The sequence below is a fragment of the Sceloporus occidentalis genome, unplaced genomic scaffold (assembly GCF_023333645.1).
Source record: "Sceloporus occidentalis isolate IW3139 unplaced genomic scaffold, rSceOcc1.0.p SCAF_9, whole genome shotgun sequence".
Lineage (NCBI taxonomy): Eukaryota > Metazoa > Chordata > Lepidosauria > Squamata > Phrynosomatidae > Sceloporus > Sceloporus occidentalis.
Window position 1 is genome coordinate 22,054,579 of NW_028316989.1, and position 24,256 is coordinate 22,078,834.

The 24,256-nt window shown below is 42.5% G+C and overlaps 1 protein-coding gene across 1 annotated transcript in view; it reads left to right on the forward strand.

The window, feature by feature from the left end:
* The first annotated feature begins 653 nt into the window (after positions 1 to 653).
* Positions 654 to 24,256, forward strand: part of ETS1 (ETS proto-oncogene 1, transcription factor) — a 136,137-nt gene continuing 112,534 nt past the window's right edge. The window contains exons 1-2 of the mRNA XM_089537667.1: positions 654 to 737; positions 17,020 to 17,164. Coding sequence (XP_089393793.1) covers positions 666 to 737; positions 17,020 to 17,164 — 217 coding nt within the window. The 5' untranslated portion in view covers positions 654 to 665. The remainder of the gene's footprint in view (positions 738 to 17,019; positions 17,165 to 24,256) is intronic.

A 24,256-nucleotide genomic window follows, 5' to 3' on the forward strand; every position in this document is an offset into this window, starting at 1 on the left:
ACTTGGTATTCAGGGATATTGAGGTTCAAATTCCCACCCAGACATGGAAACCCACCAGATGATGTTGTGCAGGTTACACTCTCATCTTCAGAGGAAGGCAATGGAATAAGCCCTTTCAACAAACATTGCCTAAAAATCCCACTGATAGGCTTGCCTTGCAGTCACTGAGTTGTAAATGACTTGAAGGCACACCACAGCAACTATGGGTACGTATTTTTTTTCCTGGTTGACCAACTTTGGATTTCTGGATGCAGCCCCAGCTGCTATCAGGAAAGAACAAGCATGGAAATCTTTAAAGGATGAGACTGTCCTGTTCTCTTCCCTTAGTTTTCTATACCACAATTAGGCTGATTCTCTTGTATTTGTGAATGGGGGTGATGATTCAGTCATCATTTTGCTTGAATTGCCACATCTGCAGTAGCTCTTTGTCTTCCAGAAAGTGCAAAATAGTTTGTGTCCAGCATATACCAGAGATGACCTCCAGTGCTTCAACCAGACCTTTAAGAGGAGCCATGCACACTCCCCTGCACAGTATAGACTCTGTGTGTACTAGAGACCATCTCAAAGTCCACAGTCTGTGCAGCATGAGTAAGGGTTTCACCTTATCTGTACTCTGTGGTGTTCCTTTAACAGGCCTCTTTCCTTTTTCTGCAGGTAGCTTGGAAATGATGAGTTACTATATGGACACAACCATTGGCACTCCGGCTCCCTATCCTCTGGCCCGCCCTGCAGTGCTGGTAAGGAAAAATCATACAGGCATAACATTTGGGGAAGAAAGGGAATGGGGCAGTTGATAATCCAATCTCAGATAATGTCAAATCCCATATATTAATAAAAAGACACAGAGAAATCCAATAGCCCCTTTGAGACTAAATGGGGAAAAAAGACATTTCTAGCATAAGCTTTCATGGACTCAGTCTACTTCATCAGATGCACTTGCAAAAGTTTCTTCTTCCAGGTTAGTCTCAAAGGCACTACTGGGTTTCTTTATGTATTTTTATGCTAAAACAGACTGACATGGCTATCTGTTTGAATACAGCCATATGAGCCTGCCTGATTGTTTTCCAGTGGAGGCCTTGTTGTTGTTGTTGTTGTTGTTGTTGTTGTTGTTGTTGTGTGCCTTCATGTCATTTCCAACTTCTAATGACCCTAAGGTGAACCTGCCATGAGGTTTTCTTGGCAAGATGTATTTAGAGAAGATTTGCCTTTGCCGTCCCCTGGTAACCCACTAGGTTTCATGGCCAAGCGAGGAACTGACCCCTGGTTTCCAGAGTCATAGTCCAACACTCAAATCACTGCGACACACTGGCTTTACAAAGGCTCTGTTGGTGTGCACATATGGCTAGGCTTTCTACGTAGCAGCACACTGGAACTCCCTGCAAATGGAATTCAAGTTGGTTCCATCTGTTCTCAGCTTCCACAAGACATTGAAAAAATTCTTCTTCTTCTTCTTCTTCTTCTTCTTCTTCTTCTTCTTCCTAAACTCAGAATATAAATTCCAATATTTTTCTGCTTGGTTTTGTAAAAGTTTTGTGTGCTCAATAACTTTTGTCCTCTCCTTGCCTAACCATGCCCTTTCAGCCACACACTGATGTTGCTCAGATATGTGTCGCAGTTTCCAGATATGAAACATTGGAGGGTGTGCAGTCCTTTATAAAGCCACCTGCTTCACATCTTGTGGGAGGAGAGCCTCTAATAAGAGTTCAGATTTGAAGCAAACTTTATATAGACCTGCCTCATGTGTTCCTTGCCTGAGTTGTTTACATCTACATAGCCCAGAGCAGTAAGAGTGGCCAACAGATCTCATCCCACTGATGTAATTTGAGGCCATTTTGCTGTGGATCAAATGACTGGGAGCCAATCTGTTGGCAGTGTTACCAGTGCCTGGTCATCATGCTCTCAGATAAAGGAATATATGGGGACGGGGAACTGCTGTGCCAAAGATGTCAAATATTCAAGGCCTGGGCTCCCTTTGAGACTGCGGAGCCCTGAAAATTTGTATTGGCTCCCCTTTTCCTTAGGCCTGATCCCCAGCCCATTTAACCATTAGCTGTCATCACTCATCTTCAAACAAACAGGTTATCCAATACATAACAAACATGCATCAAGCAAGGTCTGGAGATGTGAACATTTTCACATCTCAGTTTCATGTTTGTTCTCTATCACCAAATCCCATTTGGTGATGTATCTGGTTGAGAGATTAATGTTGTGGTGTGTGAGTTTTTTTAAAAAAATTCCTTTGTGGACAATTTTATGTATTTCCTGAAAGTATACCTTGTTTCTACTAATGTCAAGTATTCATTCCCCCTCCCCAATCGGCAAGTGTGTGTATATGTGTATGTTTTTCAAATATGCACATTTTCAGCCTGGTACATTTTTCATGTACACACAGATCTATGTGGACAGTTTATCCTCACTGAAATATGTTGATATGAATCTTATTGAGACACCCAACTAAAGTAGGCTCACTGAATCCATGGCCTTTACTTAGGTGTTAACACACAGTTCAGCAATTGATGCAACTGGTCTTCTCTAACTGGAGGTAACCAATAGGGTTCAGATGTTTTGTGCTGAGATGCGGTGCACTTCATCCAGCTGGCATTCTTAGGTGGTGCAAGGGGGATGTTGTTGTTGTTGTGTGTCTTCAAATTGTTTACAGCATAGAGTGACCCTAAAGAAGACCACATGCCCAATGGTTAGACTCAGTCAGAGGTCATGGGCCAGAAACTGCAGGATATGGGGTAGGTGGTCATGGAGATGTCTAATCCATAGAGTTGCCATGAGCCAGAAAAACAACAAGGGGACCCTATCATGGGGTTTTCTTGGCAAGTTTTATTCAAAGTGTGGTTGCCTTTGCTTTACTATGAGGCAGAAAGAGTGTAACTTGCCCAAGGCTACCCATGAAAACCCATGGCTGAGTGAGGATTTGCACTCCGGTCTTCAGAGTCCTAACCGAATGTTCAACCTGGCAGGATCTCTGATGTTGTCATAGGGCAAATCAAACCATGTGGATTTATTTTTCATCAATTACCAAAATTTCCCCATGGGCCACCAGAAATCTAGCCTAAAATAGAAAGCCTTGAAAAAGAAAGGGAGGGGAAAGAAAGAAAGAAAGAAAGAAAGAAAGAAAGAAAGAAAGAAAGACAACAGGGAAACAGCTCATGTTTGGCCATTCATGGAAAAGATATGATGAGGAAACAGCTTGAATAGGAGAGCAAAGGAGGCCCGTGAGCTACAATTACGTGGATGGGACCAGACCTCAGGACAGCTGAGTTCAGAGGAAGGAAGTTCTCTTTCCTGTTATCCCAAAGCAATCGCAGGCTCAGCAGACCCTCTGCCAATGGCATATTTTGCTTTTGCTCTGGGCTTTGAGGCTCCCAGATTTCTTTTGCCTTACAGAAGGAACATCCTGTGTAACTTCCTTTGAATGTGTTTAGTGCTGGGGAGATATCTCAGAACAGGGTTGAGCAAGTGACTGTTTTCCACATGCTGTGGAACTGCAACACCCATCTACCCTACCCAATACAGCCAGTGATGAGGGACAATGGGAGCTGTAGTCTGACAACACCAGGGGGTAGAATTCAAAGACATAGCTATGTTAGTCTGGATAGGTCTGCCAAGAAATCTTGCAGCCCCTTTGAGACTAACTATATATTCTATAGTTATCATATATTAGTCTCTATATATTGAGACTAATATATTATTCCAATATGTTCTAGTCATGTAAATGTCTTGATTGCTGCAGCAGAAAGGCGGGGTATAAGAATAAAGTTTATTTATTTATTGTGAAGTTATTTATTTATTATTTATTATTAACTGTTGGTAGCATAAGCTTTTGTAGACTATAGGAGTTAATCACATGGGGAAAATTGGAAGATTAAAAGGGGTTGACCCCATGTTTATTGTCCAAATTAAGTGTAATTGTGTGATAGGTTTTCACATGATGTTGTGTGCAATCTGCTATTAATCCAATAAGAAAGTAACATGATCCAGCATTTAGGCATGCATGGAGAAATATCATAAATTCATTTTTGCTTCATTCATGAATTCACTTTATTTGCGCAATTGCTATAGTGTGAAAGCTAAACTGGGGTTTATTCATGGAATAATCATAGATTTTGAGATTGTTTCTGGATTTCCCATGGTTTATTTGGGCGGGTTTACCTCCGGTTTTGCTTTATGGGCAGACATGGCTGGCTGGCGAGAGGGTCACAGCATTTCATTCTGTGGATTATTTCTTTTTGGTATTATGTCCCTTTATGTATGTGGCAAGAAAGCAGGGATGGGTTGGAGGTCATTGAAATAAATAGGTAAGATGAGGATGAGTACAGTGAGCCCTTGGTATCTGCTGAGGTTTGGTTCCAGGACTTCACCGTGGATCCCAGTGATGCAATTACTACTCATGCGTGCATGCGCAAAAATCACTATTTCCAAACTATTAGCATGATATTCACGCATCTGTGTGAAAACCAAATGCTCATTCTACCCTCTTTACCATGTTGGTAATGAACCCTTATCACATTATTGTCAGCTGTGTGTGAAAACCATTTGTGCATTTGCATGCTTGTGAACGATGCGGATGCTTTAAAACTTTAATGGAATGGTGGCACATATGGTCCCCATGTGATAAACTCCTTAGGGCTACTTTATCAGATGCATGAAGTGAAGTGCCTAGGAACAGACTCTTTTAGCTATTAATGAGCAGGTTGTATGTGTGAACAGCATCAGAAATGCAGGTGCAAAACTAGTCACACATACAACCAGCTCATTTATAGCTATAGAGGTCTGATCCTAAGTATTTCACTCCATGTATCTAATGAAGTATACTTCTGAAGTCTACAAAAGCTTATGCTATGAATGCCTTTCCCTCAGATAACATTAGGAGGGACACTGCTCAACCATTTGCTGTTTTCCCAATCCTTAATATGGGGCTTCTATTGGAAATCAAAGGCTGAAGTCTAAATTTGATAACAGCAGTAATAATTTCACTTTTTTTCTTGATGCATGTAGTGGATTGGTATTCAACCCACTGCCTCTATGTACACAATTAATTAAACTTAGGGGAAAACATTTGATTCAGCATCCTGTTTATTTGGCATGTGTGCCTTCAAGTTGCCTGTTGACTTATGGCGACCCCATGAATTTCATGGAGTTTTCTTAGGCAAGGAATACTCAGAGGTGGTTGTGCCAATTCTTTTCTCTAAAATATAGTTTACAGTGCCTAATATTTGTTGGTTGTCTCCCATCCACGTACTACTCAGGGCTGACCCTGCACAGCCTCCAAGCTCAGATGGAAGGGATGCTACACTGATGTACTCAATTATCCACTAAGGGCCTGTTTGCATATCCCTACTCAGCACATAATGAAACTATTAATTGCAAGTATGAATTAGAAAGCAGACAGAGCTTTCCTATCACCTGCAAAGCTTGGTACATTTGTAAAAATAGTTCACTTTGTTATAGTTACCTTTCAAAGTAGTTTGAAAGTCGTTCTTTTCAAATACCTAACACATAGTTACCAGTAGTGTTACTGTTTCAAAGTAACCTTTTTCCATCTTGACATTTGACCAAAACTCAAATGGGTGGACTGGAGGCACCCACTTTTCCTCCAGAGGAACGCCACAGCACTCAAACCGCATAGCGTCCCTCCAGACCAAAAAGAACCTGAAAAACCAGGTTCTACTTGGCGTGTGGGGATGCCATCATCAGTGCACCATTGGCACACTGTGACATGTCCTAGATGCAAGCACGGCACCCGGAGGTACGGACATGATGCCGCACTTGCGTAATGCATGCGTGCCCCATATGAACAGTGCCGCATAAAGATGGCACCATTCATACATTCTAGGGTTCTGGAGCATGAGGATTCTGCACACTCCAGAACCCTAGAATTGGCCCCACGCCACTGCAAACCGGAGGTCTGTACCAGGCCTTAGTTACTTAAAAAACAGACAGCTTGTTTCAAGCTATTATATTCTGTTCTATTAGATTGTAAGCCTGAGGGTAGGGAACCATGTAAGTAAAAATAATTTTTAGCTGCTCTGAGAGCATTTAGGGCTGAAGGGTGGGGTATAAATACCAATAATAATAATAATAATAATAATAATAATAATAATAATAATAATAATATTGTATGACATAAACACACCTAAGCAGAATGACTACCCATCCTTATAATGAAAAGTAATTAAACATTTGCTGTTAAACTAAAAAAAGAATGATCTTATCCCTTCTTACATTGCAATAGTTATGTGACAGGGCATGAAAAGACAGTAATGTGACTTATGCTAGTTATTATTAAAAAAACTAATTAATTAAAATTATCTCATTATTAATAAGAGTTATTCCCACCACTCATTGTTTCCTATCAGATAAAACACACCAAGCTTTTCAATGAAGCCAGCTCTTCACACTGAAACTGTAGTGGCTGGTGGTTTCTATCTTCTGCAGGGTTTAGTCCAAATTTTCAAGGTTGTGAACTGTATCCCCCCAAAAAAAGACTATTTAAAACTAAGACTGAATGTCAGAGCAGACTCACCATGCAACTAACATGAAAGCCACCAGCCACCACTGCTATCAGATGAGAGGTGTCAAGTCTATCTGAGATACTGGTTGTATGCATGGACTAAGCCTTCAAAGAGATGTTGCGATTCTGAATGGTTTAATGTAGTGAGAGTTAAGTGAGATGGGGGACCCTGGTGCATTTCAAAGAGAGTGTCTCACTTGTTAAAACACCTTTTGCACTCCAAAACAAACAAACAAACAAAAAAGACACTAAGATCCCATGGCAGTCAACTTGTGTTCTCTGTTCTCTGATGTCAAGATTGCAAGGCAGCCCATCCCCTTGGCGACAACAAACTGAGTAAACACTCTGGGCTCTTTTTTTTCTTATCTTTTACAATGGCCATTTAATTAGGCTGAGTAGGGAAATTTTTTACTTGGTCATGCTGCGTCTGCACTTCAGCAGGTGCACTCTTATGTTTTTCACTGCTCTCAGTTTACAGGTATGCTCCCTGATTCATTGGGCCCAAACAGACAAGTCAAAATAAAGCTGCTTCAGGTCACTTTGGAGGTATGCTGTTTAAATGACACATGCATTTTAAGAGGCCAGAAGCTGCGCCAAAGCTGCGCTCCAGTCTTTAGGACTAGAGCATGGCTTTGGCAGGGCTTCCAACTTCTTAGGACATGTGCATCATTTAAATAGCATACCCCCAAAGTGACCTGAAAGCAGCTTTATTTTGGCCTGTCTGTTTGGGCCCTTTGTTACTGATGAATCACTTTCCTCCTTTTGTCCTTAATTTTACTCTCGAGGAGTGCCTTGTTTTCAGGTATTTCACTAGTATCTTCAGTGTCCCCCTGATGAGTGGAGCATGTGCCTTCAGGCACATCCTCTGTAAATGGCAATGCATATTATTTCACTTATTTCTAAAAGGGGCTGGCTAGTCCTGTTGCTTCTTTTGCAGTGTGGGCCCTGAATTTCAGCCTCAAAATCTTGTCCTGATAGCACCTTAGAGTGGCTCCCAGTTGCTAAGTGTGGATGAGATATTGCAGGATTGGCAACTTCAGTGTGTTGTGTGTGTGTCTGTTTGTGGAATGGAATTTTCATAAAATCATAGAATTGTAGAGTTGGAAGAGACCCCAAGGGCCATCCAGTTCAACCCTATGCCATGCAGGAAATCTCAATCAAAGCATCTCCAGCACATGGCCATCCAGCTTCTGTTTAAAGACCTCCAAGGAAGGAGACTCCATCACTCTCCGAGGAAGTTTGTCCCACTGTTGAACAGCCCTTACTATCAGGAAGTTCCTCCTAATGTTGAGGAGGAATCTCTTTTCCAGCACTTTGCATCCATTGCTCCATTGTGTCTTATTTTCTGGAGCAGCAGAAAACAAGCTTGCTCCCTCCTCAATATGACATCCCTTCAAATATTTAAACAGGGCTATCATATCACCTCTTCACCTTCTCTTCTCCATGCTAAACGTTGATGGTAGCAAAATTCTTATGAGGCATGTGGCTTAGCTTCCAAGATGAATGGGAACAGGTGCCTTTAGGGTATTCAGGATGGCTTGGTGCTTAATACATAATGCTTAATGAGATCACTAGGGACTATCCTCAGATCACAGGTTTTCATCCAGAAACTGCAGGGCCTAGGATGATCCTGCACTGGCATCCTTACCCATCCTTATCTGGGATGGGGGCATCTCTTCTGTATATTTACAAAAATTTACATAAATTCAGGAGCACAGGCCACCTAGATCACAAACCTCCTTTTCATAAACACGTCACATGTATATTTGTAGGTACCTATGTACATCCATGCTGACCTTTTCCTGGCTTCCTAGTGGATAGCCAAGAGGGCTGCAGTCGAAAAATCTTCTGATACCAGGCAAACAAATCATTGCATTTCATGGTGGGATAAATACAATCCAATCTTAATATCAGTTTTGGGAATTGACTTGCTTGTGGATTCTGGTTGTATGACAAGCTGTAGACCTCGTCTATGTTATTTCCCTCTGAGGAATGTTGCGGCCCATCTGACGAAGCTAGAATTTCACACCACACAGTCATAGATTTTGATCCCAATAGCTTCTGATATCGAGGGAAGTTGAGCCTGCATGGAAATTCTTTGGTAAGCATTTGTCGGAGCTGGATTAATCATTCTTGGCATCCTGGGACTGGTGAACATGCTTGCGGTGTCTTTGTTGACATGCATTTGAAGTACCCTATCCTGAAATGGATAGCAGTATGTGAACCAAACCAAAGAAATATAAAATGTTACAGTTTAATGCAGATATTTGATCAACTGGGCAAAGCTGATGCATGACAGATTACAGTGCCTCAGCCGCCGTGTGCATCCCCCCCCCCAAATGTTTCTGCTAAGATCTACCTAAAGTCAGAAAACAGGAAGGGGAGCAAGGCTGGTGTCAGCTTACACATCACTCTGACACGGCCCACCATTGCATTGATTTCAACCCCCCTCCCTCCATGCACCCTACTGCCCTTGGACATCCATGGGAATCCTCTAAACTGCCCACAATGCCCCTCACATAGAGTGACCATGAGGTTTTGTGGCCAACCAAAGAAGAAGGGAACAGCTGAGGCACTTTATTCTTACACACACCTCTTCAACTCTGAAGTTGTTCTGGGATGGAACTCAGATTTTATAGTTTTTTCTACTTTCTGTGTATCTGTGTTAAATGCCAAGCCAAAATCCTCCCCATAACGTCATTATCCTGTTCATAGGATATATGTTCATGGAGTTGACAATTTGGAGTGGGGATGTGGGGGGGGGGAAAACACGTGACAGGCTAGGTTGATTATACAATCATTGAATCATAGAATGGGAGAGTTGGAAGAGACCACCAGGGCCATCCAGTCCAACCCCATTCTGCCATGCAGGAACTCTCAATCAAAGCATCCCTGATGGCCATCAACACCTCCAAGGAAGGAGACTCCACTACACTCCGAGGGAGTGTGTTCCACTTTCGAACAGCCCTTAGGAGCACGTTCCTCCTAATGTTGAGGTGGAATCTATTCAATACAATACACATAACAGGGCTTTCTCATTGGCAGCACCCCACTTGAAGAGAAGTCAGGCAGTCTCCATTTCATTTGGCTTTCCGGTGGGCAGCTAAGACTGTGTTATTTCAGTTGGCTGTATGTGAACCAAACCAAAGAAATATAAAATACTACAGTCTTGGCCTTCAAACTAGGAGTGGCTATTTTAATGCTCTATTTTTAAAGAAGTTTTAGGCTGCTGCCACACTGCAGAATTAATGCAATCTGACACTGCTTTAATTGCCATGGTTCCCTCCTAGGAGTCCTGGTGGTTCAGTGGTTAAATGCCAGTACTGTACCACAAGTTGTGAGTTCGATCCCAGGGCTCTAAGGCTGACTCAGCCTTTCATCCTTTCGTAGGTTAGTAAAATGACTACCCAGCTTGTTTGGGGGCCATTGGCTTACCAACTGTAAACCACTTAGAGAGTGCTGAGTTCATTGATAAGCAGTATAGAAATGTAAGTGTTATTGCTATTGTTAAATGCTGCTATGGAATCCTAGGATTTATAGTTTGTTGTGGTACCAGACAGACAGCTTGATGTAATGGTTTGAGTTTTGGACTCGGGCAGTGGGAGACCAAGGTTCAAATCCCAGCTCAGCCATGATAATCTACTGGGTGACCTTGGGCAAGTCACACTCTCTCAGCCTCAGAGGATGTCAATGGAAAATCCCATCTGAAGAAACTTGTCAAGAAAACCCTATGATAAGGTTCACCCTAGGGTCTCCATAAGTTGGAAATGACTTGAAGGCACACAAGAACACAACAACAAATGGCACCAGAGCTCTCTGACAGAGAAGGTGAAATACGTCAGGACATTACAAATCCTAGAATTCATAGCACTGAGCCATGACATTTAAAACAGTCTCAAAGTGCATTAAATATGCAATGTAGATGCAGTCTTGGTCCATTTTAAAGTTTTAAATGTTTTCTATCCATTGTACATCATCACAGGCACCCTGGCAGGCTGAGAGGTGGGGAACAAAGCCTTCTGTCAGATATGAAACAGGCAGCAAGAGTAGGCAAAAAGTTAAGGGGTCTGTAGTAATCTCTCAGGCTTTACCTCTGAGTGAAACATTTCCACAACAAACTTTGTGTACAACCCCATCATTATATCTGCAGTTCCTCTCCCTGCCACCATAAAATACAAGGGCTATGTGCACATCTTACACTCTGTCCCTTCAAGCCTGAAAGATCCAGGAGCTGTTTGAGGCTGGAAGACGTTTGAGAGGGTAACTGAAGGTACAGCTGTATATGTAGGGGAAACTGGAGGGTCAATGCAGTGTGATCCCAGGTGCAATCATGGGGTTTCACGCTTTTGTGCAAGAGGTTATCACACATAATCGAAGGCAATGCTAAGTCAATTTGAACCCAATCCAGGGTCAACCAAGAGATGTGTAAATTCAGAGAAATATAGAATTTACAAATCCTGTTCCACTCCAAAGTTGCGTGCAATTCGAATTTGGCAGGTATGGAACACATGTCTCAGCCACCCTTGGATTGCTTTGTATTTGCTCAAACCAAGTACAAGGTTGCTTTGGACTGGTTTTGAATTGGTGAATTGCCTAAATAACGTGAAATAAGGGGTAACGAATGAACAAATAATATGAATTGCCTAAATAATGTGAAATAAAAGGTAATGAATAAACAAATGATGTGAAACAAAGCAAAACCATAAGAACCAGAAACAAGCCCCGACAGAAGTGGGAAAAGGTCACGATCCAATTCTGCCCTCACTGCACATGTGCAGGGATGCTAATTCAAATTCTAGACTATGATGGGTACATACTCATATGATAATTTCTTTTGCATTTGCACTGCTTTGGCTTTGGGATGGGTGCTGTGTTTTTCTGTGGTTTGATAACCATCCACGTACTTATGTTCATTTCCGAATTGGCCCCACTTTTTTCTTTTGAAATTGAGAGACATTCCTCCCATGTGATAACGTCCGTAGAGAAGTTGAAGTTTTCCCAAAGTAGTGCCAGCTCTACCACTGGGAAGAATGAGGCCACCAGCTCAAGTAGCAGGTACTGAGAGGCTGTCCCTTGTGACAACCTCTTCTCTGGTCTCCTTCCCTCAGGCGTGGTGGAGATTGCTACTCTATTTCCAGTATACATTTGACAGTCCAGTCCAGTATGTGAAGTGGGGTGTGGGCACTGACTTGGCAACCAAATGTCTTGTTTTGTCCTGATCAGAAGCCAGTCTTTATTCTCTTCAGCCAACCAAGCAAGTGACAAACGAACTGGTCAGAAATATTTCTAATTCTTCCAGTAACGATGATAGTGCATTGGCAGTGTGAAAACTGGCAACAGCTCCTGTAATTTTAATGGTTTTGTAAAAGAGTTCCTGTAATTTGAAATCAAACATTGATCCGAATGGGGACTGCAGCCATGAAATCAGAAGATGATTAGGAATGGGCAGCTAGGAAAGAACTAGAAAAAATATTTTAAGATGTAAGGATATACAACTGGGCACTGAAGTGAGAATCTTACAAGCTATTGTATTGCCCATCACCTTGTGAGAACTGGACAGTGAAGAAAGTGGATAAGAAGAAAATCAATTCGTTTGATATGTGGTTCTGGAGAAGAGTGCTGAGCATACAGTGGAAGCCAAAATGACAAACAAATGGGTCCTTGAACAGATCAGGCCTGAAATCTCCCTGGAAGCTGAGATGATCAAACTGAGACTATTGTACTTTGGCTACATTGTGAGAAGGCACGTTGCATTAGAAAAGAAAATGATGCTAGAGAAGGTGGAGGGAAGTAGAAACAGAGGAAGACCCTATGCTTGATGGATGGACAATTTAGAGAGGACACAGGTATGAATTTACAGAACCTGAGCAGAGCAATGGAAGACAGGGGCACTTGGAGATGTTTCATCCATGGGGTTGCCATGAGTTTCAGTTAGCTTGAAGGTAGTTAACAATAAACAACAAAAGTGGGAATTCCAGCACGTCATGCAACCAGGTAACAAACAACCCCAGCTGAAAATCCCTCTTCTACGCAACCAATAAAAGTATGTGAGCCCTTTTAAATTATCGTTCTAGCAATGCTTTCTGCAGAACAAGGATTTCCTTTAAGCGCTCAGAGCTGTTCCAGTGTTTATCTCATGTGGTGGCAACTTCAAGAGGCTTATCTCCTGTCTATATTCATCAGTCTTATTATTTTCAAAAACAGAGGTCCTGGTATCATGTGTTCTATATATGCTCAAAATGCGTTGGGGTTTTGTTTTGTTTTGTTTTGCTTGTTGCTTCCTATTGTTGCTGCGCATCTGAGCGAGCCTTTCTATATTCTCTTAAGTGTGAAAGACCACATACGTTTGAAGGTGTTGCTATTGTCGTGGAAGGATCTGGGTGTGGCAGCAGGGATGGCAGAAGGGCATCCTCCATTTTGAAAGCAAGCAAAAACATTTCTGTGGCCGCGGGTGTGACAGGTTTAATTTTAGTTTATTTTCAACTACCATGCTTCCTATTGTATAATGTAAAAGTACTGTCTGGGATATTGTGAGACAGAAATGCCCAAGCAGTGGCTAGGCAATGGTGCAGTCAGTTTCTTCTAATTTCTGGATTTTATGGCTTTACTCTGCAATTCAGATTGTAAAGCGTATAGCAGGAGTACACATTGAAACCCCCAAGATCCATTTAGACTCGATACCCTTATCCTGGAAATAGTTTTTCAGCCTCAAAATGGAGATATTTGCACTCCAGAGGTTTTGGGGCTGACTTTTGGTCACAGCTGGTTTTGGAAACAATACAGGGAAATAGGTCAGGTATAGCTCCTAGATGCTCCACAGCTGCCCACCTCTAGAATCATAGACCACAAGGGCCATCCAGTCCAACCCCATTCTGCCATGCAGATAATCACAATCAAGGCACCCCCAACAGATGGCCATCCAGCCTCTGCTTAAAGACCTCCAAAGAAGGAGACTCCACCAAAATCTCCAAGGAAGGAGTGTGTTCCACTGTCAAACAGCCCTTAATGTCAGGAAGTCCCTCCTAATGTTGAGGTGGAATCTCTTTTCTTGGAGCTTGCATCCATTGTTCTGGGTCTTGTTCTCTGGAGCACATGTCCTGGTGCAGCACATGGTGCCTCTGATAGAAACCAAGGAGCCCCAGAAATCTCATCATTGCCCAGAAAGCACGACACTAGCTCACAAAGTGTATCTATGAAAGGGGAAAATGAAATGCCATGGTTTATCCTGCTACTGCAATGACAATGCAAACATGTAGTTTAGGGAGCACATTAAGAACCAGTGTGATGTAGTGGTCTGAGTATTGGACTTAGACTCTGGAGGCCAGGGTTTGAATCCCAGCTCAGCCATGGAAACCCACTGGGTGATCTTGGGCGGGTCATACTCTCTCAGCCTCAAAAGATGACAATAGCAACCCCCTCTGAAGAAACTTGCCAAGAAAACCCCATGTTAGGTTTGCCTTAGGGTCACCGTAAGTCAGAAATGACTTGTAGGCACACACAAAAACAAAACAAAAATCTATACAAATGGCACATGTCACAGGGTGATTTGCTGCTATGCTAAATGTAAGTCAATCAAGCTCTCTGCCAAGATTTTCCATTCTTATCTAGTCAACTACCTTTCCAGCGATTCATTGTTCCAAGGTGTTTTTCTGTTCTAGTGCAGAGTAAAACCTAGCAGTCTGCCAGCCAGCATACCTCCTTCTAGGATGTTCCATTCCTGTTCAAAGCACCAGCCAACTTTCCTGCTATGCCCTTTTCCAGGATATTCAATTCCATTTCCATTTCCACTTTTTATACCCCCGATTGTCTCTCTTCCCAAAAAGACTTACAGGATATGAGCTACATAACTTTAAAGCAGACATCGAAGACTCTGAAATAGTTCAAGATTTTCCATACCTCGGCTCAGTCATTAATCAGAATGGGAACAGCAAGAAATCAGAAAATGACTGACTTATGGTGACTCTAAGGGACTTTGAAGAGCATCTATGAAGGAAATAGACAAGATTGTGAACTGTACAGATATATAATTGAATATTAAAGTTAGGATGGTATGAGCCATCACATTTCCCATTTCTGTGTATTGAGATTACTACACATGGCTTTTAAACTGCAGTCAGCCACAGAAAAACGTCTAATGCAGTGATGGTGAACCTATGGCACGCGTGCCAGAGGTGGCACTCAGAGTCCTCTCTGTGGGCACATGTGCCATCACCCCAGCACAGAGTTTATCAGAGTTTGTTACTAGAAAGCCAGAGGGACATGCCACTTTGCAATAAATAAGTGGGTTTTGGGTTGCAGTTTGGGCACTTGGCCTCTAAAAGGTTCATCACCACTGGTCTAATGACTCTCATTCATAGGGTTGCCATGTCAAAGTTGACTTAAAGGCAGCTAACAGCAACAACAGTGCCTGGTACCAAGTCTCTAGTTTTTGTGGGCCTTCTCCAGGAGGGAGACAGCTGCAAATTCTCCAGTTTTGTTGGGCTCAGTTCTGGGCAAGAGTTAAAGGCTAGGTGCATATCTCCAGCTCAGCTAGTGAAATAGCAGTTTGATACAATTTGCAAGGTGGAATTGATTTGTTGCAACTTGCAGTTTGGAGAGCAGGAATTTATGTTTTTACTTATTTAGTTAGCATACCTTTCCTTCCCAATCATTGTGGCACCAGGGCTTACTCTTTGCTTAGCTCTGCTAGATTAAACGTTCCTTATCCCAACTTCCTAAGTAAGAGAGAAAAAACCATCTTGTCATTTCACCTTGCTCTAGGAACAGCTCTCTTAGTTTATTTCCACTTTAATTTCCAAACAGCTATTCTACAGTCTGATTGACTCATGTGCCTATTCACATTACTGAATCACATCATAAGTGTCTCATTATTTCTTGACGTGGATGGAGATGCCTTGTCCCTGAGATACAAACTTTATACTGCCTGGGGTTTATTTATATTACATCGGGGAATATTTTGAAAGAGCAGAGTCCCCAGAGGACTATACTGTGTGGTTATACTCATTGTGCACCTCAGCTCTCGGTCACAGAGAGATTGTTCTAAGTGTGGGAATAGGAAATGATGTGTCAAAATGCTTCCAGTCCATCTGTAGAGGCGTGACCCTACCAGTTTCACACACAACTGGACCCAAACCATTGTGGAAGTAAAAAAAGGCTATTGTCCACTGTGCTGATCTTTCATTCTGGGCATTATTGTCCTTGAATATTGTGGCACTGAGGAGCACAATCATGTTTTGGGTGCACCTTGCAAAATGTTGAAATTGGTTTTCAACCTTCATAAGCATATTGGCATTTTCAAAACAGTAAGTTTTTAGCTCTTAAGGCAGAGGTAGGGAACCTGTGGCCCATCAAATGTTTTGGGCTGCAGTTCCCATAATATCTCACCATTAGCTATGCTGGGTAGGGTTGATGGGAGTTCCAGTCACACAATATCTGGAGGGCCACACATATTCCACTCCTGATTTAAAGTTAGGGCACAAACAGGCCAAAATAAAGCTGCTTTGGGTCTCTTTGGAGGTATGCTGTTTAAGTGCTGTATCTGTCCTAAGAGGCCAGAAGCTGCACCAAAGCCATGCTCCAATCCTAAGGACTGGAGTGCAGCTTTTGCACAGCTTCTGGCCTCTTCAGATGTGTGTATCATTTAAACAGCATACCTCCAAAGAGACCTGAAGCAGCTTTATTTTGGACTGTCTAATTGGGCCCTTAGACAATTATATACACACACACACAAACACACACACACAGAGAGAGTATGTGCAAGAGTATTTACTCAGTCCAAAGTGGGAAAAACCTGTTTTGACACCTAAGCATGGACAAATTACTCAGTTCTGCTTTTAAATTGCAAATGCTTTCTATCCTATTCATGACAAAATGCAAAATATAGTTAGCACTGATCAAAATCAGATCTGAAGAAAATTATTGTCCTGTTCTGCCTAATTCAGTAGCAATGTTAACAACATGGACTGAACAGTGTTGCATCTGCCTGTCATGTTACAAAGAGCTTGTCAGGGAAATGGGGGAAGCAATGACCATCCTAATTCAGCACCGCAAACATAGCTGAATACTCTGGGATTCAAAGCTGGACGTTTAAGAGTGAAGTGCACAAAGTCTTAGGTCTGCATGGACCAATCTGTCAGTGATAGTTTTTCCCAACTTTCCTTTTAAAAAATAAATAAGCATTGCATTTTTTTCATCCAGCTTTTAAAGACCTTTGTGAATTTTCACAAATGCATACTTTAAAGAAATGAATTGAACTGTACTTTTGCCCACCCATACTGATGTATCAGTCAGCAAGAGACCCACACAGATGGATGTTTGAGAAGGATTGTCTTATGCTCTTCAGTGGTTCAGTGCGTCCAGGACTGACCCAGACAAAATGCATACTTTGCATGGATTTGTCAGAGTGGCAGTTATTTGGTCATGATGTCAGCTCAGGAGCCACTGCCTTCAAACTAGATCTCTTTCTTATGATCTGGTGTTTCTCATTTACACAGAGACAAGGAGATGCCACTCCCTATGAAGATCCTTGGATGACCTGCGGATTCCAGTCCACCTGCTACCAGCAGAGGGCAATCTACCCACTCTGGGATGAGATGGCCATTCAAGAAGTGCCCACAGGGCTAGAGTATCACAGCACAGGTAGGACATCTTCCTTCATTGCTTTCATTATACGTGGGGAAACAATTTTCTATTCCTTTTCACAGATCTCTGGAAAACTCTACTTTTGCTAGTAGGTGGGAGGGGGAAAAGACTCACTTGTCAGTCAAGAAGCACCACAACAATTCATGCATCTGCCAGGAATTTGCTTTGTGGATCTAAATAAGCTGTTCTCTTAGCCTTGGTCTCCTGCCCAACTATCTGTGATAACGGGATAACTATCCTGATCTCTTCTAAAAGGTTTGTTACAAATGTTGTGGGATGATGTGTGTTGCAGTACAACAGTATCTGGAAGATGACACATTTCCCCTCCATGGATCTAACTGATTTAATTTGAGGAGGCAAATGGAGAATCGTTCTATGGCTGGATGCATATTGGCTTTTTATGGAGACTAAGGCCCGGTACACACCTCCCAAAAAGGGAGGCCTGCTGGCGCCTTTTCCCCCCCGCAGGGAAGCCACAACCGCCAAACTGTGCGGCTTCCTTGTAGAGAAAAAAGAACCCACAAAAAGTGGGTTCTTTTTGTCCTGTGCCAGTTATGCCTGAGTGGCCAATAGTCACAATGGCGGCACCCGTATACATGGGGCACAACCATTCTTACTGTGCTGCACCATACAATGGGCCCTTGTCTTACGCGGGGGATCCATTCCGGACCCTCCCACACACGTAAGGTGAATTCCGCCTATGCTCAAGCCCCATTCATTTGAATTGGGCTCGTGCGCAGCAGCATGGCGGTGCACGAGTGTGTGGGGTGCCACAGGCATGCACCCCATTCATTTGAATGGGACGTGCTGCCCCTTGTGCCTCGCGTGCTCCCCACGGGCACACAGTACTAGGGCTAGGGACTGTGTGGTTGCTATGTGGTCCCTTAGCCCTATTATGCTGCCACACGCTGCATTTGACTTGTCTGGACTGGGCCTAAGGGCCCAAAGAGACAGGTCAAAATAAAGCTGCTTCGGGTCACTTTGGAGGTATGCTGTTTAAATGACACACACATCTTAAGAGGCCAGAAGCTGCACCAAAGCTGTGCTCCAGTCCTTAGGACTACACACAGAGGGAAATTGGTGGTTCCACCAAAGTGTATGGCCCTATCATCACTGCAAGGCTTTCAGGATCTGGCTTTGCATTTGTGAAATAGTCTTCCTTTGCACCTCTGACTGGAGGAGGATCTTACCCACTTTTCTAAAGGGTTGAAGACCTTCCTTTTCAATTAACCAGATTAAGTTGCTCAATGTGCCTAAGGTGGCCAGGGGGAAAATATATATATTTTTGGAGCCCACTTCATGGACTGTATGAAATATGGGACAATGTAAAAGAGCAGGGTTTCTTTAGCTATCAGATCTCTAGCTATCGGGACCAGTGATTTCCCCCCAATGTGCCACAGTCTACTACCCTATTTTTGCCACATTATCTTATTCACATCTCTTCCTGGAAACCTGCCACAGACCTGCAACCAACAGCTTGAAGACCAGTACCAGTCTGCGGACTATCATGTTGAGTAATTTTCTGTAGAAAACATAGATACTGCTGAGAGCATACTTTGTAGAGCTCAAAGACCAAAAGACTGCATACAGTGAATGCTGAAAAATAACCACATATCTGGGTGTGGAAATCAACGCAGATGCGGTTTCAGGGCAGAGTTTGAGGTTTACATCTTCTTCTTCAGTATTGTTGTTATCCAACGAAGATAGCTTACATTCAAAATAAAAAAAATTAAGTTTAAATAAATAAAAAACAAGACTTGATACTAAAATGACTTTGCTAAGGAAGTGATAAAAGTTATAGGTTGAAAGAAACAATTTGAAATCTTAACAAGTCACAACAGTGAGCTGTAAACAACAAAACATACATTTTGCTTAGCTCACCGATTGTTTTTTTAAAACGTTTTCAAGCCACCTTTCAGAACAGAAAGACAGGGCTCCCCATGAGGAAGATATTCCATCTTGGTACCATTGCCAAAAAGATGCTTTTGGCCATCTTGAATGCACCCAACTGACTTCACAACTAGATGAAGCAAAGACTAGGGATTCTAATGTGAAATTTCCAAGCTACACAGGTTCATGTGGGAATACACAATATAAACATACGGGCCTAAATCCAGCATTAAGTTTGTGGTAGTGTCATGGTTTTGAACTTTCATCCCAATGCAGGCCTCAGTGCTGCCCAGAATATAGGTCTGGGCACAGGTTTTTAGGGTGTTTTTTGGGGGGAGACTGATGTGGGGAGGAAAGATTTTAAACACACAATGATTCTGTTCTTGGTCGAGAGCAAGAGTGGGCAAAGTGTGGCTAGCAGGCCATATGTGGCCCCCAGGACCACTTTTGTGGCTCTCAGTACCCACCAATCAGCTCAAAATATTTCTTGTAAAAAGAATTTACCTCCAAATGTGGAGACATAAGGGTGATTTTCATCATGTTTTGGGCCTCCTTTGGGCTATTTTATGCCCAGCAAAGACTTTTTTTCTCACCTTCAGTCACCCAGTTTTGAAAAATGTCCTCTCTTGGGCCTAAGAACATCACAAAAATGTCCCTCCATCCCTAGAGCATGTTAGGGGACCTGTAAGGGCAAAAAAGGAAGGGAGGGTTATGGTGAGGGGATGTGGTAATGGGGCTCAGTCTCCAAAGGCCTATTGGGGGGCTAATGTCCTATTAGTCTCCTACAGTTGCCCACCTCTGCTCTGAAATATATACCATAATGAATACGTTTTTGGACAGATAGGTGGACTTGAAATACACATTTACAGGGCTTTGCATACCTTATGGGAGCTATGAGGAATGCCTGAGGGAGCTGGGGATGTTTAGCCTGTAGAAGAGAAGGTTAAGAGGTGATATGGTAGCCCTGTTTAAATACTGGAAGGGATGTCATATTGAGGAGGGAGCAAGCTGTTTTCTGCTGCTCCAAAGACTAGGACCCAGAACAATGGATGCAAGCTCCAGGAAAAGAGATTCCAGCTCAACATTAGGAGGAACTCCCTGACAGTAAGGACTGTTCAACAGTGGAGCACATCCCTTCCTCTGAGATTTTGGTGGAGTCTCCTTCCTTAGAGGTCTTTAAGCAGAGACTGGGTGGCCATCTATTGGGGGTGCTTTGACTGAGAGTTCCTGCATGGCAGAATGGAGTTGGACTGGATGGCCCTTGTGGTCTCTTCCAACTCTATGACTCTATAATTCTATGAGCATGGTGTACTGGTCTGAGCATTTGATTATGACTCTGGAGAGTAGGGTTTGAATCCCCCTTTGGCCATGGATACCCACTGAATGATCTTGGGCAAGTCACACTCTCTCTCCCTCAAATAAAGACAAAGGCAAACCCCCTCTGAACACATCTTGTTGAGAAAAAAAACATGATTTGGTTCATTTTAGGGTTACCATGATTTGAAAATGACTTTGAGGCACACAACAACATACCTTATCCCAAGAATTTTCACTACACTTTTGAAAAATGGTTTGTTTGCATGCACATGCATTGGTTTGGGGTCTGAAGCTAAAATTAAATAACTGAAAGCTATTTAGCACTTTCAGCCAAGGTAAAATCTGAACTGAGGTTCATTCAGATAATCAGTGCATTTATTGATTATAATACATTATTATACTGCTGAAAGTATTGAAATTAATTCTCTTGACAATGGAATTGATTCCCTTAAGTGACCTCCTAGTGTCCCCCCCCCCACTTGATCCTTTTTTACTATGTTTTGTTTTAATTTGGCATTTTTCACCACTCTTTGACTTCTATTTTAAACTAAGTGGAGGAAGCCACACATTTGTATATGCCTCTAGGTACAAAGTTTCACTTCTACATACATGTGGGAAATTCATCTAATTGTGCTTTTATGACACCCGTGTTTGGATTTGGCTCTCAACATAAGCGTTGCTTCCCAAAGCCAGCTTCAAAGTTTGATGGCATGAAATTTTTTTTAGAATGATCATCTCCTATCCCAAAAAATCAAAACATATTTTGCAAAGTTTGTCAACTATTTGCCTCTCCAGAAGAATGTTGGCCTTTGATGCCAAAAGTGAGATTATTTGCATGTCAGATAAGATTACATGGTTCAGTAGGAGGAGGAAAGTATGATTCAGAGACCTTTGCTGGGCCATAAAACCCAGGCTTGGGGACTTTCTGAAAGTAAGCTTCTTTAGATGCAAGAATTTTCATTGGAATGTTATCACTCTCCTGGAGCTGCAAAGATATCTGTGAAGTGGTTTGACTTTTCGTTGTTGCTGTTGCTAGCAAGTCTTTATTTCAAACAGCATTGTTGAGCAGTGATCTGCGATCTATGGGTACCAGTGGTAAAGAAAGAGGTTCATTTTTGAAGATTTTGGAATTCTTGCTTCCATACACGATTGAGGCATAGAAGTTCATCACATTGCTTTGATCAGATCAGGAACAGTTAAATGAAGAACAGCTGGAACAGCTGGAATGTGAGAGACAACAATGGGATTGCCCAAGACTGGCCTAGATTCTAACCCTTACATCAGTGGTTCCCAACCTGTGGGTCGGGACCCCTTTGGGGGTCGAATGACCCTTTCATGGGGGTCGCCTAAGACCATTGGAAAACATCTATTTAATTACAGTTATGAAGTAGCAATGAAAATAATTTCATGGGTTTGGGTCACCACAACATGAGGAACTGTATTAAGGGATCGTGGCATTAGGAAGGTTGGGAACCACCGCCTTACATGATAGTAAACTGAAACTCGAATAAATGTTGCAAATCAAGTACAGCAGCACAATATTTAATTGGCATGTTATATTCCACTTTGCATAGGCCTGCGGAGGAGAGCAGAATTTCTAACCCATTCTTTGTAGAGAGAAGTCCAGTTTGTTCTTCCTCTGGTTTCCAATAATGTAGTGAATCACTGCTCATTATAACTTGCATCACGAGGACTAGAAACTTTCAAGAAATAATTCACTTAAGACCAACGTTTCATCAAGTTGACACATGAGCTTGCCTTCTTTCCAGCTTCTCAGTCAAAATGTATACATCTAACAAACTGAACATTTGTTCATTTGCCCTTTAGGAGAGCTGTCCACTTTTTAGAAAATTGTATACATGCCTACATTCACACCAGAGGGGAATGCAGATATTATAGCTCAGTGATGGTGAACCTTTTAGAGGCCGAGTGCCCAAACTGCAACCCAAAACCCACTTATTTATTGCGAAGTGCCATGTCCCTCTGGCTCTCTAGTAACAAACTCTGCCAAACTCTGTGCTGGGACATGGCACGCGTGCCATAGGTTCGCCATCACTGTTATAGCTCAACAAAAAAGCAAGGGTACTTTCTGAGCATCCTCGCTGCTTTAAATGTTCTATGTGTTCCCCATTCCTTTGATCCTCAGGCAATGGTATCAATGGCCCTTTGGAACAGAACCCCAGAGCCCCTATTCAGCAGAACAAGTAGGAGGCCCACGAAACTCAGCTTGGCTGTCTTGCCATATACACATTAAAAGAAAACTCTCCCCCACCATCCTGGTTAGACCACTCAGTGCAAATTATGAAATTACTGAAGTGATCCACTTTTCCCAGTAGGGATCAGATACTACATTTTTGTGCCTGTCTGGCTTCTTGAATACACACCTGCACATAAATGAGGCCAGAGCTGAAAACAACAGGGCTGAAAGTACTGTATCGCTCTTTCTGTGTATGGGTTAGCACTATGGAGAATCTTTGCATTTACCATCAACCTCCGTGAAAAATATATCTGTTTCCTCCTCTTGCTTTATATTCTGGTGCAATGAGTACAATATTACTTAACATGACCTTAGGCCTGGTACATACCTTTGAAAAAGGCTGGACTGGACGTGACCTATTTCCCTCCGGAGGGACACCGCAGCAGCCAAACTGTGCAATGTCCCTCTGGAGTAAAAAGAATCCAGAAAAACTGGGGTTTTTTTACAGTGCATGGCGCATGTCACGGCGCATTGGCACACCAGTGACGTAAGTGATGTGCAGTGACATGTATATGCTGCACATCCCTTACATCAAAATGACAACACCCATGTGGATGGGATGCCGCCATGATGCCACCACTGTGCCATGCTAGGGTTAGGAACCATGCGGTTGGTGCGCGGTTCCTAACCCTAGTATCACTGGTGGCACACCGCTTCAGGACTGTCTATCCCAGGCCCTTAGGCAGCTTTTTCATTAACTGTTCCCAAGTCAACTTAGACTTATGGTGACCCTATGAAAGAGAGACCTCCAAGTCATCCTGTCATCAACAGCCCTGCTCAGGTCTTGTAAAATCAGGGCTGTCTTTCAACCTGTAATGGGCTTTTCCTCTTTTCCTATTGTCTTCTACCTTGTCAAGCATAATTGTGTTTTTTAGTAAGTTATGTCTTCTCAAGTCTCACTTGAGCCATCTTGGCTTCCAGGGAGAGTTCAGACTTGATTTGCTCTAGGACTCATTTATTTGTCATTTTGGCAGTCCAGGGTACCCTCACACATCTCCTTCAGGATCATACTTCAAATGCATTAATTCTCTTCCTATTAGCTTTTTTACTGATCAGCTTTCATAACCATACATAGAAAATGGAAATATTATGGCATGGGGAATCGTGACTTGGTGGTCAAATGATGTATCTTCGCAGTTGAAGCTCTTGCCTAGTTTTCCACAAGTGCCCTTCCAAGTCCTAGGCAACATTTGTACTGCAGAAATAATGAAGTTTGACACTGCATTAACTGCCATGGCTCAATGCACTGGAATTCTGGAATTTGTAGTATTGTGAGATATTTAGCCTTCTCTGTAAGAGAGGTCTGGTGCCACAACAAACTACAATTTCCAGGATTGAATAGCATTGAGCCATGACAATTAAACTGCACTGTCAAACTGTATTATTTCTTCAGTGCAGATGCAGCCCTAGCCTTCTGATTTCTTGACTGCAGCCCCTATTTTGATGAACAACTGAGCCAAGGTATAGGAAATCTTCGGCTTTCTCAGTGTCTTCATTGTCTACTTTTGCATTCTGTATACTATGTGTGTTCATTAGTATATCATCCTGTATTTCTTTTTCTTTCTTTTTTTATTAATTTTTAATAGAATTTTACACATTCATCACAACATAATACAAACAAAATC